General features: G+C 40.3%; 1 protein-coding gene across 3 annotated transcripts; it reads left to right on the top strand.

The window, feature by feature from the left end:
- Window positions 1–488: 488 nt before the first annotated feature.
- On the top strand, window positions 489–14,555 carry LOC109463114 (fibroblast growth factor receptor 3-like). Of its 3 annotated transcripts, XM_019759830.1 has the most exons (13): window positions 489–558; window positions 4,134–4,265; window positions 5,893–6,089; window positions 6,539–6,674; window positions 6,921–7,190; window positions 8,189–8,395; window positions 8,619–8,810; window positions 9,383–9,592; window positions 10,008–10,189; window positions 11,482–11,565; window positions 12,013–12,230; window positions 12,672–12,806; window positions 13,167–14,555. In XM_019759830.1, the coding sequence occupies exons 3-13, from the start codon at window positions 6,036–6,038 to the stop codon at window positions 13,762–13,764; spliced, it is 2,286 nt and encodes a 761-aa protein (XP_019615389.1). In that variant the 5' UTR covers window positions 489–558; window positions 4,134–4,265; window positions 5,893–6,035; the 3' UTR covers window positions 13,765–14,555. The 3 variants fall into 3 exon arrangements, with proteins under 3 accessions (XP_019615389.1, XP_019615387.1, XP_019615388.1); XM_019759828.1 differs by lacking the exon at window positions 489–558 and having other exon boundaries at window positions 2,792–4,265; XM_019759829.1 differs by lacking the exon at window positions 489–558 and having other exon boundaries at window positions 2,792–4,265; window positions 8,622–8,810.
- Window positions 14,556–18,180: the final 3,625 nt, after the last annotated feature.

Below are 18,180 nucleotides of genomic sequence, written 5' to 3' on the forward strand. Positions count from 1 at the left end.
AAAAACACGCTAAAAATACCCCCAAACCCTACCTCTGCTTGGAGAGTAGTAGAGAGGGATTACAATAGTGACCTGAAGGAGAAATCCTTCTGAAAGATGTACGCTCCAAACAGAACCCGTTTTTCCCTCAATCGCAGCAACTTTGTGGCATGTGACGGAAATTTTTAGACCAATACGTCAACCTTGACGAACAAGAAACTTGAGTAATAATATATCATTCCCATGATTTGCCTGTCAAAATGTGAAAAATTGCGTTTTTAAACGCTTGTAGATACAAATAATCCCAAATTCCCCTAGATTTGTGAGCACTCTCCCAGGTCCGATCATGAACCTGGGCTTATGGCAAAAAATTTCGAGCCGGCTGGAGCCCTGAGAACGTGTGGGACAGTGTGGATTGGCATGTCTCTCAAGTTTACTCAATGGCGTTTACACTTACTGTTTTATCTTTTTTAAATCAAGTGTGATTCTATTTTTCAGGTGAAGTCACGGACACTGGACGAAAACCGACGTATCCAGGTCGTCCTATATATATCCCGTACACACGCCCGGAAATTCCAAGTAAGACATTTCCAGGTGTGCGCGACCCGTACACTTGCCGGACCTGCACACGGCCCGGATATGAACCACTCAGGTGTCCGGGCCATGTACAGGCCTGCACACGCCACCCGTAAATCTCTGCACACACCCGGATACGTGACACGTACCTCTGAGTGTGTGTGTGAAATATGCATAAATTAGCGGTAATTTTCACCTAATTATCTTCCTCATTATCAGCCCGTGTACAGGTCGTACACACCCCGCACACGTCCCCCCTCCGATATGCCTTTTGTAATGTAAAGTAGCATCATGGCCGTTTATTCCCCCTTCTTGTTTGCATAATTTTGTTTTCTTTATTGATTGTACATGGTGCTTGGGCTTTGTGAGTTTTTTTTTTTAAGTGTTTCTATTTTGTGCGCCTCCAAAATTTCCAGTGTTCTTCGGCCGGTCTTTCAGCTCAGCTCAAACAAACTGTAGGTCTCGTCCTTCTTTGTCTTGCCTTTAGACGCAGCTAGTCACGGGAGCAGATATTAGTCTCATCTGGGCACCAGTCGTTAGAAGCCGTCCCAAGCTCTTCTTGCCTAGTCACCAAACAACTAGCCCCGACAGAATCCAATAAGCAACATATCATGCACCCGACCGGCTTGTGGTACTGTGTGAGCCTACGGACAGCCGCAAGTGAAAGACCGTGCGCAGGCGAGTGATAGACCGGACCGACTAATTAATCTGCTACATGTATGCCCAAAGGAACATTCCCCACGGGCGGCACATCTTGTGCCTCAGCACAGCCTTGAGTCGGGACACAGCGGATAGTCAGGAGGGGTGTACATCGGTCCTCTGGTCCGGTCTATTACACTCTTGCACGCGGACTATCACTCGCCTATGCCCGCAGCCTGGCTCCCAGAGTTCTGGCTACCGGCTTTCCAAAGAACGAGGCATACTCTGAAGTTCACAATCTTCCCAATCAACCTCCGCCTGGAGAGTAGTCTTGTCCCAGTTCGTCTTGCCAGTGTCCCGCGGCGTTCTTGCCTTGAAAACTGCTTCAATTTACGTAGAATGACCGATATTCCTCCGTGAGTGGGAATGATGAGATATGACACAATCTCTCACCGTGGAGTTTTTCTACCTCCATGCTCTCACTACGTTTCTTCTATTCTAGTTGTATAATGCACGTTCCACAACCCGGCATGTAACGGAAAGATTTCAAAAATAATGACTCGAGCGTTGATTGGCCCCCTTTTCAAACCCCAACAAAGAGAAATGCATGCAATTGGCTGGTATGGTTTACAGGTCACTGCAGGAATAATGACACAAAGAGTTGTGAAATGTCCCGCTTGTCTACTATTGTGTAAAAGTTGCATGCACACTAATAAAAAACATAGGCTAATCTTAAGCCAAAATACTCTGGAATGTTACCATTAACACATAATGTGCAGTTTAACTCTGTAATGTTTTCAACTTCGTGTTCTAGAAAATGAATTATAACCAAGGAAGTTAAACCTCCCTTATAAAAAACAAACAAGGTAAATAAGACATAGGCGACGTCTCGTCTCTGACCATGACACCACAATACACATCTGACAACAATGTACAAGTAAACCGTGCATCTTTTGTCTCTTCCAATTTTCTCTTACACTAACGTGGGCTGATATTTGAAAAACACCAAGCCGGTACCCTCATCAACAACAAAAAACGACCATGTTTGCAAAGGTGAAATATGTCAAGTTCGAAAGGTTCCCAATAGCCTAGTTTGGTAAAATTCTGATCAGTAATTCTGTAGTTGTTTTTTTGCCCACTGTAGATCCAATATGGTGCCGGGATAATGAAGCGTTGATATATGCGGGGAGACGATGGACCACACAAAGAAATCTGCTCATTGTTCATCATAGCAAGGGTTATACTTGTCTAGTAGTTACAAATATAAACTTTGGGATACACTTAGACCCCATTGATACCAAGGACGTTATATCAGAACCTAGTTGAAGCTCCGTGTTCATATAAAATCCTTGTTAATCCCAAGCTAATTTATATTTCCTTCTAGATTCTTTAGCAGAGTTTATATAATGTCTTTGGTTTATATAAGCCTGGCGTGGCCCAAAAATCAACCAGACTCTGGCGAGGTCGAGTTTATATATAGCAGACATCGGCCCCCAAACAACATTTATTTTATTCACCGACTTTTAATGTAACGTGTATTTCCTCTACCATCCAATCTAGATGTCTTTGTGTTGCGTTGCCTGTTACCTACAACGTTTTTAGATAGTAATTCGGTTCATGGTGCGAACTCATGTTTAGGTAGATTTCAGAAGTGAAAATAATATTGTTTTCTAACCAGCATTTTTCCCACTCTTCTTACACGCGGCCTTTGAAAACACATGTGCACCTCTCAATTCACGCATTTGCGAAACAATCTACATGTATGGTGACCCCTTATTGTTTGGTAGTACTTGCGACGTGTGGCGTGTGCAGGCCCGTATATTCCCGTACACACGACTAATTACCAGGTGTCCGGGCGTGTCCGGAGGTATCACAGACCTGCACACGCCGTGGCTGATATTTCCTGCACACACCCGGACACACCCGGACACGCCAAGTTCCACGGGACGTGTCCAGGTCCGGAAACGGCCAAATATTCCCATTTTTGTGCAGTGGGAATTGTGTAGAGATTGCTTACGAATTGATCCTTCCATTTTAGAAGGAGAAGTCATCGGTGAGTATTCGCATAAGACACAACCTCATTTTTTAATTGCTACTCACTAGGAAAAACAAACCTTACGGAGAAAACCTTGTGAAGATATACGTGTGGAACGCGCAGGGCTCTAATCAGCACCCGTTTTCCGTCAGTTGCAGAAACTTTGTGGCATATTACGGAAATTCTGTTAGACCAATACGTCAACCTTGATGGACAAGAATCTTGAGTAAAAATATGAAAACAACCAGAGGACCGACAACAACCACTCTCAACCCCATGATTTGCCACTCAAAATGTGCAAATTGAGATGCAAATAATCCCAAATCCCCCTAGATTTGTGAGCACTCTCCCCCAGGTCCGATCATGAACCTGAGCTTATGGCAAAAAAATTCGAGCCGGCTGGAGCCCTAGGAACGTGTGGGAACAGTGTGGATTGGCATGTCTCTCAAGGTTACTCAATGGCATTTACACTTACTGTTCAAATATGTGGGGTGGCCACAGGTGTCATAAAGTCTTAGATATTAAAAACAAAATGAGCATGTTATCAATATAACGGTTACAGTAGGTAGAATTTAATGAAAATGTTCTTTTTGTTTTACAGCCAGGCATCATTCTTACTTGCTTGTTATAATAGAGGTAACATTGGGTTTTCCTGTTGCAGTTCTCTTAACCAAAACGTGACAGCGAGGTCGGAAACCAAAACACTAGTTGCTCGTCATGTGGGTGAACGTTCATGTTAGAAGTGGGTGTATTGTCTGGGGGAAAGGTTTGCTCTAAGAATGTTAAGCTTAAAAAGACATCATGCAGGTTTTGCTTGGGCAGAGTTGGACTCCAACAGTTGTCTGCTTCTTGCTGTTTACGTCCAACACCTCTGCTGACTCCTTCTTTGTTTTCTATTATGTAGAAAAGTATGCCAAATGGTGTCAGGTGATACCAGACTTGTGCAAGAATGGCATCTGTATCAACACTCAGGGGGGCTATCGCTGTGAGTGTCCAAAGGGCTTCCAGTTAAGCTCAGACTCACGTACATGTGAAGGTAGGCATGGGCATGTTTCTTTTATATTTTATAGTGTCTTATTTTACATCGTTCTAGTTACTTCCGTGAAAAAATGGAGGTATTGTTTTTGGCGCGTCTGTGTGTGTGTGTGTCTGTCTGTGTTTGTGTTTCCGCAAATTTGCAGTCAGCATAACTTCATAACGCCTTTATGGATTGTGATGATATTTGGTATGCTGGTAAATCTGAGGAAGTCGAAGGTCAAGGTAAAATATGGGCCCCCTGGTGGATGACCTTGGTACTGCAGCAGAACTTTCGGTTTTTGTATCTTTTGTCCTGAACATGCTATGGTCTTGAATTTTTGGTGACAGATAGATTTTTTTTGTCAGGAATAGGTGGTGTGGGTTTGGTCCCCCTAACAGTTCGTTCTGGAACTGCAGGGGACCTTCGGGCGAAATGTTTGAAAGCCAATAAGTCCAAATAGGAACAACGTATTTTCATCATTTTTTGGTAGGTAGGTAGCTGAGAGAGAGATGTACATAATAAAATGCAAATTATGCAAATGAGGGCTTAATTTGCATAATTAATGAAGAAATTCTATAATTACAGTGTTTTACATTATAGTACTTTCTTACATATAATGTATGTAACCTATGGCAGATGGAACATCAACAGATACTAATTATGCAAATGATGATCTAATTTGCATAATTAATGCGAAAATTATATGATTTCTTAATGGTGAATGATGGGAATGTCATACTTGGGACATCTGTAAGTTAATCAAAAGTTAACATCACGATGCAAATATCATGTTAATGCAGAGGTCAAAAGAATAAATTTACATTTACATATCAAGTCCATATTTCATGGAGGTATGAGATCTCGGAACTCCTGTTTGATTTTAAGAACTGCGACCAGACACGACATGAAACCAGGAAAATCTCCAGGAGTTGATAACATTCCTGCAGAGCTAGTCAGGCATGGTGAGAAAGTGGTGCTTGACAAGTGCTTTGAGTTATATCAGACGATCTGGAAGGAGAAGAAGTGGCCTATAAGGGGTGGACAAAGTCTCTGGTCATCCCCACTGCCTAAGAAGCAGAACCCGCGCAAATGCCAGAACTACAGAACCATTAGTCTGATAAGTAATCCGACAAGATATCCCTTAGAGTAATCTTTCAGATTTTTTGACATTTTGATCTGTTTACTTTTAAGTCTTTTACGATCTGTGTCTGTTTTAGTACTTCTACAATGATATCCATGCTTGTAATTGATTACAGACATTGATGAGTGTCTGAGTGACCCAAACGTTTGTGGAGCTGGCACCTGTAGGAATACATTTGGAACGTACAAGTGTGACTGTCCTGATGGTTACGTGGCTACGTATATTAAGTTGTTGCCCACAATATCTATATGACGCACTATGATTTATCCTTGGCAGTAGTCTTATTTTAGCCCTTATTTTCAGTGAGCCATTTCTCGCAAATCTATTTTTAAATTTACGTAAATTTCAATCTGGCAATGGTTTAAAATCCTTTAAATACTCAAACTTCTGGTTCCGAACGTGAAGATTATTTCACATATTTACTTGACATTTTGCTTGGGCCAAAATATGATTATAAAATGATTAAAATAGTTAAACGATGAATCTTTCATTGTTTGAACACAGATGACAGCCGCATTGTCCTCGAAGACAGTGGTGTAACGGTAGCTATTGACGGAAGGAGTGTTGAGCTTCACTGGAGTTACCGGCTCGGGTCCAACTTAGTAGTTTTTGAGGCCTGGTATCACCAAAGGAATGGTCTTGAGGAGATGATTGCCTTTCGTAATCACCCTTCAAATATCTCTGTTTCTTCCAAATATGAGGTGAGAAGAATGAATCCATGACCATAACGGTTAAGTTTACAAGGCTGATTTAAAGACCATTATTAAAGGATCGGAATGTTTATAAGATATTTTTGTGATATCTTACAATTCTTCACCATCTGCATTGAAGTGATCACTATTCGGCTAGTATTCTGTGCAAATAATGTTTCAGTTACAGTTTATTTATTTCCAAAAGTAATGTGACATTGTTGTACTGTACGAATATGTTAACTTTGGAAATTACTGATCTGGCTTGGTTCTTACAGACACATAATGTGCTGATCGCCTTTTGGCTGTTGATAAACAAAATGTGTTTTTTAATTGTTGAATGACTAACTGATTATTTGGTGCCCAAATCCTACAAACTTAATCCTTTAACACAGATGTAATAATGACAGTATGATCCGCTGAGTGTATTATTCTCTGCATTACATGTACATGTAATGTAGGGGCGAGTGAAAGCATTTGGTGATGCAGACCTGCTATTGGAAGGAGTAAGTCCAGCAGATGATGGCACCTACCAATTGATGGCTGCCTTCAGGAATGTTACATCCCAGCGAAAGTACAGGACCCTTGTGGTGTACTGTACGTATAACTTTTTTTGTTCACGGAAAGACCTAAAGGCCTAAATCAATTATATATATTAAGTCATGATATTCTTACCTTTACGAGGCAGAGGTGTTTTATTAAATTACATGTAGTTCTTGAATTGTACTTTTTATCAATCGTAGCGTACATCGGGTTTGGCGACATCTGTCAATGCTTACATTTATTCTCAATCCTGAAGCCCGGAAGAGTCCAGTTATAGCTCAATTTTGATATGTCATGCAGACCCTCCGACGACCATAGACGTCCCTCCAAACCTTAATGCAACAGAAGGAGACCAGGTGACGATTCAGGCACACGCCAACGGTGTGCCGCCTCCTACATATGTGTGGGAAAAAGTCAATGGCTCCCTTCCCAGCAACTCTGTCATAAGCGCGACTACTGGAGCACTCAAACTGCTAAATGCTACACTACAGGACAGTGGTGAATACAGGGTCACCGCCAGTAATCAGTTAGGAAACGTATCAGACGTCACAATCCTCACAATCCTAACAGGTAGGTACATGTATCAGTTGGTGTGATTGCATGTGTTGTCTGATGGGTTACTGAGTCACAGTAATGCTTCGGTCCCAATTGAAAAAAGGGGCCCTGCCGGGTATACGTAGTCCCCGGGCTGTTTTTTTGCACTTTCGGGCGTGACCCGTACGTGGCCCCGCGGGACACCGTGCGGCTACCGGGCTATTTTTGGGCCCGTCCGGGACCCGAGAAGAATTTAAATCTGACATAAATTCTACCCGGGCCCCGCTGACAAAAAGACGCCGTGACCTCACCATGAGAACACCGAGAGGTACTACTCCGGTTGCCGGCAGTCCACCGGGACACATTTGTTGCGCCACAGACCAGATGAACAGAATAAAGGTGTGCACTTCGTAAACCCGGGTAAAATGTGTGACATCACAGATCAAATGATCACAACAAAAGCGTTACGAATAGGGCAGTACAAGACATCGTCGCGCCGGGTACCTGCCGGGTGCCTGCCGGAGACCGACCAAAGAGGGTGACAAAATTTTTAACAAAATGCTACTGAAGGAAACCTTTAATTGTGACCACGACAGCCGATGGCTGCCCGACTCCTGAGCCCTACCGGGGCCGGCCGGGGCTAAATCCCCGACGGGCCCCGGCGCAATTGGGACCGAAGCTTAAGTAAGTGTAAATAAGGGGCTATACTTCGGTGGGACACAGTGGAGAATGCAGTAAGCATATTTAATATATATTATATACGTTGCAAATGATCATGAAGTGCTAAGTATCACAATGATTGTAGTGGTATTACCTGACAAAATGTTGATCTATGTATGTATCCCGCAGTTTTACTTTGTTACTTTTATTTCTTTGCTAAAATGACAGTCCACATCAAAGTGGGAACGTGAAGTTCAATCTGGTGCGTACATCATGCAACTTAGTTATAGCAATGTTACCATCTGTTACCTTGTCATGACTAAAACCATGCACCATCTTTTAAACATAGTTTCATTCTTTGAATCTACTTTCAGTGGAAATACGAATGCCTTTAGTACCAGAACCCTACATAATCCTACATAATAGAGCCATGTCCCTTTCACGGGAAGAGGACACGCCACCAGTGGAAGAGGGCACGCCACCAGTGGAAGAGGACACGCCAACAGTGGAAGAGGAGACGCCTACACCTCCAGTAAAAGAGGTCATGAACGACACTGAAAAGGGGAATTTAAACCCCAATGGTAAGTCCGATTCTAATTCCAAAACTATGAATAGGCCCAGAGATTTCGGCTTGCCACGTTCTACACAACAATCAACGATAAATCGATAGATCAATCAATCAATCAAAATATTAAAATGTTTAAAACGTTTAAAAGTGTTAACAGTATAGTAAAACAATACAATAATTCATTGGCATAAATAATAACAGGAACAGTTACAACATACAGATTTATGTATTTTCAGTAGCTGATTTAGGCGGAACACCCGGACTAACCACCTTACACGTGGTGCTGATTGCCGTGGTGCCATCTGTGATGCTACTTGTACTGGGAGTAGTGGCGGGAATTCTAGGAAACCGGTGGAGCAGAAAGAGGCAAAGCGACGACCATGGAATAGAAGATTTTAAAGAGTTTGACTTTCATCCCGATATTCTAGGTATACGTCATACTTGCAGACTTGCCATTCTATTGTACCCATGTTAAATTCCATTCCAAAATCACTAAATTTGAAATAGTCATGCTAAAAATTGTCATCGATGGCACACTGATGGCACGCTGTTACTAAACCTATTATAGCTCCTGAGCCCTACATCCTCTCGGTAAAAAGTATTTAGCCCGAATAGCGCATTTGAGGACTTAAAACATACTTTTTGAGGCACATTTACAGGCACACAATACATTATACACATAATGTTCGGGAGAGGATATAGGACTCGGGGGCTAGGTCTGGTAACCAGTCTACAATTTGGCTACACATCTGGTTTCACAATGTGCAGAGTATCAAGTTTTCGAAACAATTAAAAATTAAGTGATGAAAAATACAGTAATATAATTAAAACAAGATCAAACTTCATTTATTACAATACGTTGATATTTGGAACATCAAAGATGTTGACATAAGATGGAAACAAAGGGTATATCGGTGATGACTACCCTAAACAGTTGTATAATACTGTGAGAGCTACTAAGAACCTAATATAGTATGTTGCTTTGCTGCCTTTCTTTCAGAATTAAGAGACTTGCACAAACTACCACCCCCACTTCCTCCCCCTGTGCCGGCTCGGCCACAGTTCCTGGAGTACGAGGTAAACCCGACTGATCTACGACTGAATGAACAGATCGGCAGAGGTGCCTTCGGTATTGTCTTCATTGCGACTTTAAAGAGAGCTGTTAATGGGCTTCTCACGGAACAAACAGTGGTGGTCAAAACTGTTCAAGGTAGGTCAATGTCGGTGAGGTATCATCCAGATGATGCAGTGCCTCTATAGTCATGGCTAAAATTATGGCTCACAGTAATTAAGGAGAGTCGAACCCCTGCCATCGCCTGTATCTACATAAATGATGCAGATCATTGATTGGGGTATCTGACACACAGTCTTCCCTAAGGTTTGATATGTAACACAGAAACATACCCAGACAGATCTATGCCGACTCAAATATTGTACTCAAAAGTATTATCTTCTTATATATATTAGTCCTTGTTCTCGTAGGAGAGAAAGCAGTATGATTTTATTCAAGTCTTAAATGTATGGCCTGGCCCAGACTTGAACCCCAAACTTTCCTAATGCAGAGCGAGCACTAGGCAATTGCACAACTTAAGCTACAAATCAAAGTTGTTGTTTTTTATTTGAAGAGGATGCAGGAGAAGAAGAAGTCAAAAACTTCATACGAGAAGTCGACACCACAATCAACCTCAGGCAGCACATCAACCTGCTTGGTCTAGTGGGCTGTTGCACGCTGTCCCGACCCCCCTACCTGGTGACGGAGTACATGCCGTATGGAGACCTCAAGAAGTTCCTACTGAATTGCAGAAAGGTACATGTATATACCATCTTTTTTATAATCATTAATGTTAATGTAGATCTTTTGTTCTTATTCTGTCAGTAATAGTAAAACTATCTGTAAGTTCGTAGAGTCGAAAATTTGGATAAGTCCAATTTCCTGTCTTGGAAATGGTAGTTAAAAGTTCAAGTTTGTTTCATGATATCAGTAAGTTGTTGTATCTAGTCTGTTTATGTTTGATAAATAATCTTAATGTGAATGTCATACAAATGAGGAACTAAAGCTCAAACAAAGCTAATTGTAGTAATACATGCCAAATTTGTGTTATCAGCCAATCATATCAACCTTTCAAGTTGTGTGTATGGCTCGATAGATCTACAAGCTGTTGGCCCACATTTACTTAGTGTATTCCATATGTATTTACCCACATTGCAATCATTATTTTGTTTACTTTTCAGTCCTCGATCATGGATTTGCGATTTGGAAGTTACCGATAATTAATGTCTAATCTCTTTTGGGGGATTGGTATGTCATTATGATTGCTTACGATTAAACAAAATTATTATGGGTTCACCACACCACGAAGTGGTGTGGTGAAACCATATTGCTTTTTCTGATGTTTCTTCTCCTCCTCCTCCTTCTCCTCCTCCTCCTGCCATATCTTTAAATGGATTCAGCTTCTTCATTTTAGGGCCTAAGGTCCTGAAATTTGGTATGGAGGTACAGTGGGCAAATACCCCTAGGCGTTTTTTAAATTATTGTGATACAGGCTTTTAGAATGGTTTTATTTGAGTTTTTTGGCTGTGTAATAGCTAATGTATTACTGTGTAAGTGTGCAGTGTTTACCACATTTGGACATGAGTCATCACAATGGCATGCAAGGCATCAACCAATAGGCATGCAGCTTTCCTCTATTCTCCTTGCTGATTGGCTGTTGGGATTTAACTGGCTTAACTTCATTTACACCTGCACAGAGCCATGCCATACTGACAGTATGTCTGTATTCAAGTGTTTTGGTAGGTATTTTAAGCTTTCCTGCTCCAGCATTGGAATGCGGGCTATGAACGCTTCTTTTTATCTTGAAAATCAACAGTTTGCATTATGCAATCCTAACCAATAATGTAGGGAATAGCTATCCAACTGTTAGTTGTATGTTACTTCATACTATAGTTATATCAATGTAAAGCATTGTTTTCCCTTGTGTTTCTCATTCTTTCCCTGCCATGTGGTAAAATGTGGTGAACCCATCGCTATATTTGCTCCAAAGCAAATATTGGCCTTTCTAGTATTTATGTTGACTTTCTTGATATAAATACACAACACAGCTGGAGGAGAGGCTCCAAGACAGCATGTATGACTTCGACGAGATGAAGATCTACCAGGTAGCACGGCAGATAGCAAATGGAATGGTAGGTGGACAATTCACAGACAATATTATCACCGAGAACACACTCATGTATACTGTATTTATAAGGCACAGCCTTGAAATCAGAAAAAGTAGTCGTTTAGGTGGCAATTGTCCATGAAGATTTCTATTTTGCAGATTGGGAACAGTGGCCAAGTAAATGGTACCCGCCCGACCGGCGGTTTAATTGCATCGTACAGACGGCCCACCCATCCGCAGGGCGAGAACATTTCAACCACATTATAGGGGTGTTTCTGAAATATGCATTTACTTCAATATGCAATCGACTGCGGTGACAACAAAAAAGTGCATCATCACAAACAATGGCACACCACATGCCCAATTACATTTGTTTATGTTTGTTGACCACGTTCATGCATGTACATTCATTTCATACATGTAGTATTAACTTTTTGAATTGTATGTTTTCTGACTATACCTCTCGAAACAGACCTACATTTCCCAGGCCGGTTACGTGCATGGTGATCTGGCTGCTCGGAACGTGCTGGTAGGAGAGGACCTGGTGGTGAAGATCGCAGACTTCGGCCTGGCAACAGACATCTACGAGCGAGGCTACCGGCGACAGGACGCGGAGCAGAAGATTCCCCTGAGGTGGATGGCGCCGGAAAGGCTGCTGCGAGAGGGTCGGTACACAAGCAAGAGTGATGTGTGAGTATTGTTACCGCTTTGGTTTTGTCTCAGATTTAGGTTCCTACCGTACCAATGTAGTCTAGCAACAAAACTGTGCTAAATATTGTGCAAAGCTGTGGTAAACACTTCATGTTAGTTGTAACGTTAACGTAATTCTGTGTCTTTTATGTACCTGTGTCCTCTGGAAGACAAGCTGTCACTAAGCCATAGGTAGACAGCCGAAGGAGAACTCCAAAAAAACTACAGTTGCCACATGACATGATACCCATAAAACCATTACTGCAAGAATCATAATGTGGATAATATATAGCCTTCCATGCACTCAGAATTCTGGAATCAGCAGTTAGTGTTTGGAGCAGGTACACATAACTAACTCTATGCTGTATGTTATCGTTATAATTATGAGCTTAAGCATGTTTTAGTACATGTTTTCATGATTAAAGCTTATTTCCCGCCCAGTTGGTCATTCGGTGTGGTGCTGTACGAGATCGCTACGCTCGGGAACGTGCCCTATCCGGGTCGGGAACGCACGCTCCTGGAGGAACTAAGCACAGGGTACCGGGAACCACGCCCTCCTGGCCTCAAACAAGAACTGTACGTAAAAGAGAAGTTCAAACATATTTTTTTTTATTTCTTTCTTATTCCTTTTTTTATTAGAATCATCAGAAAACCATGGTGGTTTCTTGAGGTCCTCTTAACATATAACAGTGACAATAATGAGTTGTGAAAAATAAAACAAAACTAATAAAAAAAATGACTAAATGGTGAAACGTAACGTTCGTGTACAGAAACTACCAGTTACATAAATTCAGAAGTGTACTGAGTGATAATGGATAATTACTCCTTTTAAATGCAAAGTGGTGGTGACAACAACCATGACTTTGGTCTACTCCATTTTTTAAAGCCTGTAATATTGCCAATCACTAATTACTTACACATATAAATAACCAATAGGTACGACATGATGCTGCGGTGCTGGCAATGGGAGGAAGATGATCGCCCGGAGTTTGAGCATCTTTACGATGAGCTGGACGCTGTGGTAGAAGTGATGGCCAAGGATTATGTAAAACCCGGTTCCGGCTCCCCAGTGGGGGGTCAGAATGAGGCAGCAGAAGCTGCTGAAACGTCGTACGACGTCCCAAAGTCGGCCCGGATGGGGACGCAACTCAAAGTCACTGCAGACGTCTACAACAGCGAAGATAATGATAAAGTCGACTCACTCGCGCTCGCCTCCTCAAATGTAGAATCCAGTTCCACACCCATAGAGAGGGATGTGGACACTCATAATGATATCCATACAGCAGTTAACAATTGCAGGGCTATGCAGCAAGACGCCCTCTTGGAAAGCGAAGACCACGGCCATTTACAAGTGGAATCCTCCATCCCACATAGTGCAGTAATTATGGATACCAATGACAGTTTCACGGACTCCGAACTGCCTTTGTTAACGAATGTACGTACGAATGATACCCAGACTCTCACGGAGGAGAACTCCCTTGACGCTGAAGATGAAATGCTGATGTCTCCAACACCAGAGGAAATTGTGCATTAAGTCTGTTCTATCTATCAGAAGTTTGTTCTATCTACAGGATGTATTACTGTTTTTGAAGGCATTTTATGAACATATATAGCAAACAAATCTTATCGAAGTTTAAATCTTGAATATAGTGCCATTATAGCTATTGTATTGCTTGCCGCATTTTCATGTTGTAAGCTATTTCTTTTTTTATTATCATTAAAGCGTATGAAAAGAAATACAAGACATCGATGGCGATGCAAGTAAATAAAACTTATATAAACGCCGCCATTGAACATAAAAAAAATAATTAACAAAGATATAACAATACATATAAGTAAGAAATAAATATATGAAGTGCAAGCAAACAATATAAAGCAGACATAATAGGGTCAAATTAAATACAAGTAAAAGCTAGCTAATATATAGAAAGCTAGCTCCATCAAACATTGTTATGTAATTTTAGTAGTTGTTTAAGTTAAAGTCTTTTTTACATGTCCTCCTCTGTCTCAAGACAGATTTGGCATAGAGGTGACTGTATTAATTTCCATGTTAAAAGGTTGTTTGGAAGAATCATATGTTGGAACATACATAAGCATAACATTTATTTCTGGAGATAACCCACCAGTTTTGTCTCTCCATGGGACTATTTAAACTCTCGGATCTTTTCTAGTTGTTTTGTCCACCTTTTTTTGCAGCATTTTAATCTGCGTAATTTGATGCTTTCTTCTTTTTCAGTAGTGTAAGGTTAGATGCCATAGAGCCATGTAAGAATAGATTAGAGACGTCAGTGAACAGAAATAGTCTACATGTACGTGTATCTAGGATTTGCAGACGGATCAGGTACATGTATCTTGCAATGATATATATAACGTTAGACATGTACTACTAGTATATAATATACTATACATCTTATATAGTTAAGAAAGCTCCTCTTTCTGTAAACGAATATAAAAATACGGTTATCCTGAAGATTTCAGAAATACTTTTTGATTTGAATAAGAATAAAGTTGGAGATCTTACACTATCTGAGTCCAATGTTATCATTGCGAGACTCAGTAAAGTTACTGTATTGGACCTTAAAAGTTGCTTGAAATACTTCATTCTACATGTACATGTGTCTATGGAAGTTTTGGAAGCCTGTGATAATCGTTAGAACCCCGTGTGATACCGCTTATCACACGGGCCAGAATACCCGTATCAAACGTTATCACGGCCCAGGTATGACATAAGGCCATGTTGATTTGATTATATGGATGACATCCCCTGGGAACCCCAAAACTGATGCGCGCGTGCGAATAAAAAAAAGTTTTGCAAAAAAAAAAGTTGCTTTCACTATGAAATCTACGTGGTCATGAAGGTTGAACAAATGGCACAGAATATGTTATGGCGAATAATCTACTCTTCGAATTTATTTCTTTACATTTTTGTCTTTTTTTTCCTTTGATTTTGGCATTCTACGACATTGGTATCGTTTCTAAATGATTTCCTTGCAACTTATGGTATATTTTTGCTCATTATGGCTTCACCACACCACGAAGTGGTGTGGTGAAACCATATTGCTTTTTCTGATGTTTCTCCTCCTTCTTCTTCTTCTTCTTCTCCTCCTGCCATATCTTTAAATGGATTCAGCTTCTTCATTTTGGGGCCTAAGGACCTGAAATTTGGTATGGAGGTACAGTGGGCAAATACCCCCAGGCGTTTTTTAAATTTTGGTGATACAGGCTTTTAGAATGGTTTTATTTGAGCTTTTTGGCTGTATTATAGCAAATGTATTACTGTGTCAGTGGGCAGTGTTAACCACATTTGGCATGAGTCATCACAATGGAATGCAGGGCATCAACCAATAGGCATGCAGCTTTCCTCTCTTCTTCTTGCTGATTGGCTGTTGGGATTTAACTTGATTAACACCTGCACAGACCATTTCCACCTGCACAGAGCATTTCTTGCTGATTGGCTGTTGGGATTTAACTTGATTAACACCTGCACAGACCATTTCCATACTGACAGTATGTCTGTATTCAAGTGTTTTGGTAGGTATTTCAAGCTTTCCTGCTCCAGCATTGGAATGCGGGGCATGAACTTTTTTTTTTTAAATCAACAGTTTGCATTATGCAATTAAAAATCCTAACCAATAATGTAGGGAATAGCTAGCCAACTGTTGTAGTCTTAGTTGTATGTTACTTCATATTATAGTTATATCAATGTAAAGCATTGTTTTCCCTTGTGTTTCTCATTCTTTCCCTGCCATGTCGTAAAATGTGGTGAAGCCATCGCTGTATTTGCTCCAAAGCAAATATTGGCCTTTCTAGTTTAGCAACTGTTTTGCACGATTTACAGTATGGTTGAAAACTTTTTTTTTTTTGGAAACGGCCGAAAATTCATGCGCGCGCGGATGTCATCCATATAATCAACAAAAAAAATCAACATGGCCTAAATACGGAGGTGACCGATGACTTCATGTTTGCGGTATCGCGATTTTGCCCGTCCCGTCGTTTAATGTTTCATGTACACCATTTCAACGGATCATCCTCTCAATAGAACAATGTTCCCACTATTGACCACTGAAATATATAACTATCAGTTTATAGATTTCAAACACTAGCAGCAAATAATCTGTATCAGTGATATACAGGAGATATTGAGCATATGGGATCTTTAATTTATTTAAACTTTGTTACAAGCACAGGACGAGGGGAACAGACAGATGCCTTTTCCACGCCCCCTAATAATCTTTGGCAAAATTTGTACATGCGTAAATACAAATGATGGGACCGATTGCCTCCAGAACATGGTGATCTAGCAGTGACTACAGACGTTACAATGCCAACTCTCTATACACATCTGACTGAAAACTGGTCCAGACCACACCAATCTTACAGGTTAGTTCTCACATTTGCCAAATTCATTTCTTTCAGATTCCCAAAGTACAATCAATAATAATGATAATGATGATAATGATAATAAAAATGATAAATATCATCGATAATAGCCAATAATAATCAATGATATATAATCAATAATAGTCAATGACCATCAATTATAATCAATGATTATCAATGATAATCAATGATGATAAGAAATGATAAATAATAATCAATAATAAACATTAATGATCAATAGTAAGACATAATAATAAAGGGTTAATGCACTGCCCCGAGTTGTATATGGTGTCATAACTGCATGAGCAGCTGCCATAACCACCGAATAAACCACCGTGTGAGCGAAGCGAACGAGGTGGTTTATGAGGTGGTTATGGCAGCTGCCCATGCAGTTATGACACCATATACAACGAGGAAAAGGCAGTGCATTTAAAAATTATTATCATATAGCCTATCCAAACTGTCAATCAACACAATTCCTGTTTGAAATACAACAGCTTTAATATATATACATACATAAAAATACATTCGAATATATTATACGCTTTAAAACAAATATGGATAATTTCATTTAATGCAAATTGTAGTTTAAATGAAGCTAAACAAAAAGTTTATTGGACAGAAAAATGCTACAAAGGTTTACAGAAAGAGTCGCATGCCCCTATACCCTATAACATAATGGTATCAGCCATAACACCACATGTGCTGTTATTCCGCCATAACACCACATGTGCTGTTATCGGGAAATAACAGCACGGGTATCCGGGCCTCTGATTGGTCCACGCCGTCCGGCTATATGATAATCAATAATAATCAATTGTAAGAAATGTTATAGATGGTAATCAATAATAATCAATGGTTATCGATAATAATCAATGACAATCAATAGTAATCCATAATAATCCATGATAATAAATAATATTTGATTATTATCAATGATAATAATAATAATAAAAAGTATAATCAATTGCAAGCTGGCTACCTTCTGGCCGGTTGTTTACAATTTTGCCACCAAAGATCTGCTTAGAGATTAGGTTCTATAGTTGGGCATATTTGGGAGTTGTCATGTTTTTCTACAAAGGATCTGATATGCTTTTAGCAAAAATAAATCCCATTACAAGCTACCAAATCCCTAAGGCGGTTTCACGTTGTCTCAATTGTCCTTTTTGTCTTTTGTACTTTTCAGCTCCAGCTTGTACGTACAGAACAGACAAGTCTTTTGTTTCATGTTTGCACTAAGTTTAAATCACTACATTGTGTATTTCCATTTAACAACAACACTAGTGCATGTATAATCATGGTTATATAGATTTACATCTACATATTATATGTTTCATAGCATTTATTCATGTCTCTTGTGGTCACTCCTCTCAATACTGGATATGTTTTGTTGCTCGTGCTTTTTTTAATCTTCCCAAAATTATGACACGTATGTTAACATGTGTCTAACTGCATCAGACTTTAATATGGACTTAAAAGCAAAACCAATAAAAAATGTTCAAGAGTATTTTTGTTAGGCCATGGTGATTATTTGGATGACATCCACGCGCATATGAATTATCTGCCGTTT

This window comes from Branchiostoma belcheri, unplaced genomic scaffold (genome assembly GCF_001625305.1).
Source record: "Branchiostoma belcheri isolate BF01 breed outbred unplaced genomic scaffold, Haploidv18h27 scaffold122, whole genome shotgun sequence".
NCBI lineage: Eukaryota > Metazoa > Chordata > Leptocardii > Amphioxiformes > Branchiostomatidae > Branchiostoma > Branchiostoma belcheri.

Coding starts and splice junctions, on each gene's coding strand:
- LOC109463114 (XM_019759828.1), top strand. CDS start 4,031: ATGCAGGTTTTGCTTGGGCAGAGTTGGACTCCAACAGTTGTCTGCTTC. Junction 9,593..10,007: donor GGTGGTCAAAACTGTTCAAG/GTAGGTCAATGT, acceptor TTTTATTTGAAG/AGGATGCAGGAGAAGAAGAA. Junction 12,807..13,166: donor CCTGGCCTCAAACAAGAACT/GTACGTAAAAGA, acceptor AATAACCAATAG/GTACGACATGATGCTGCGGT.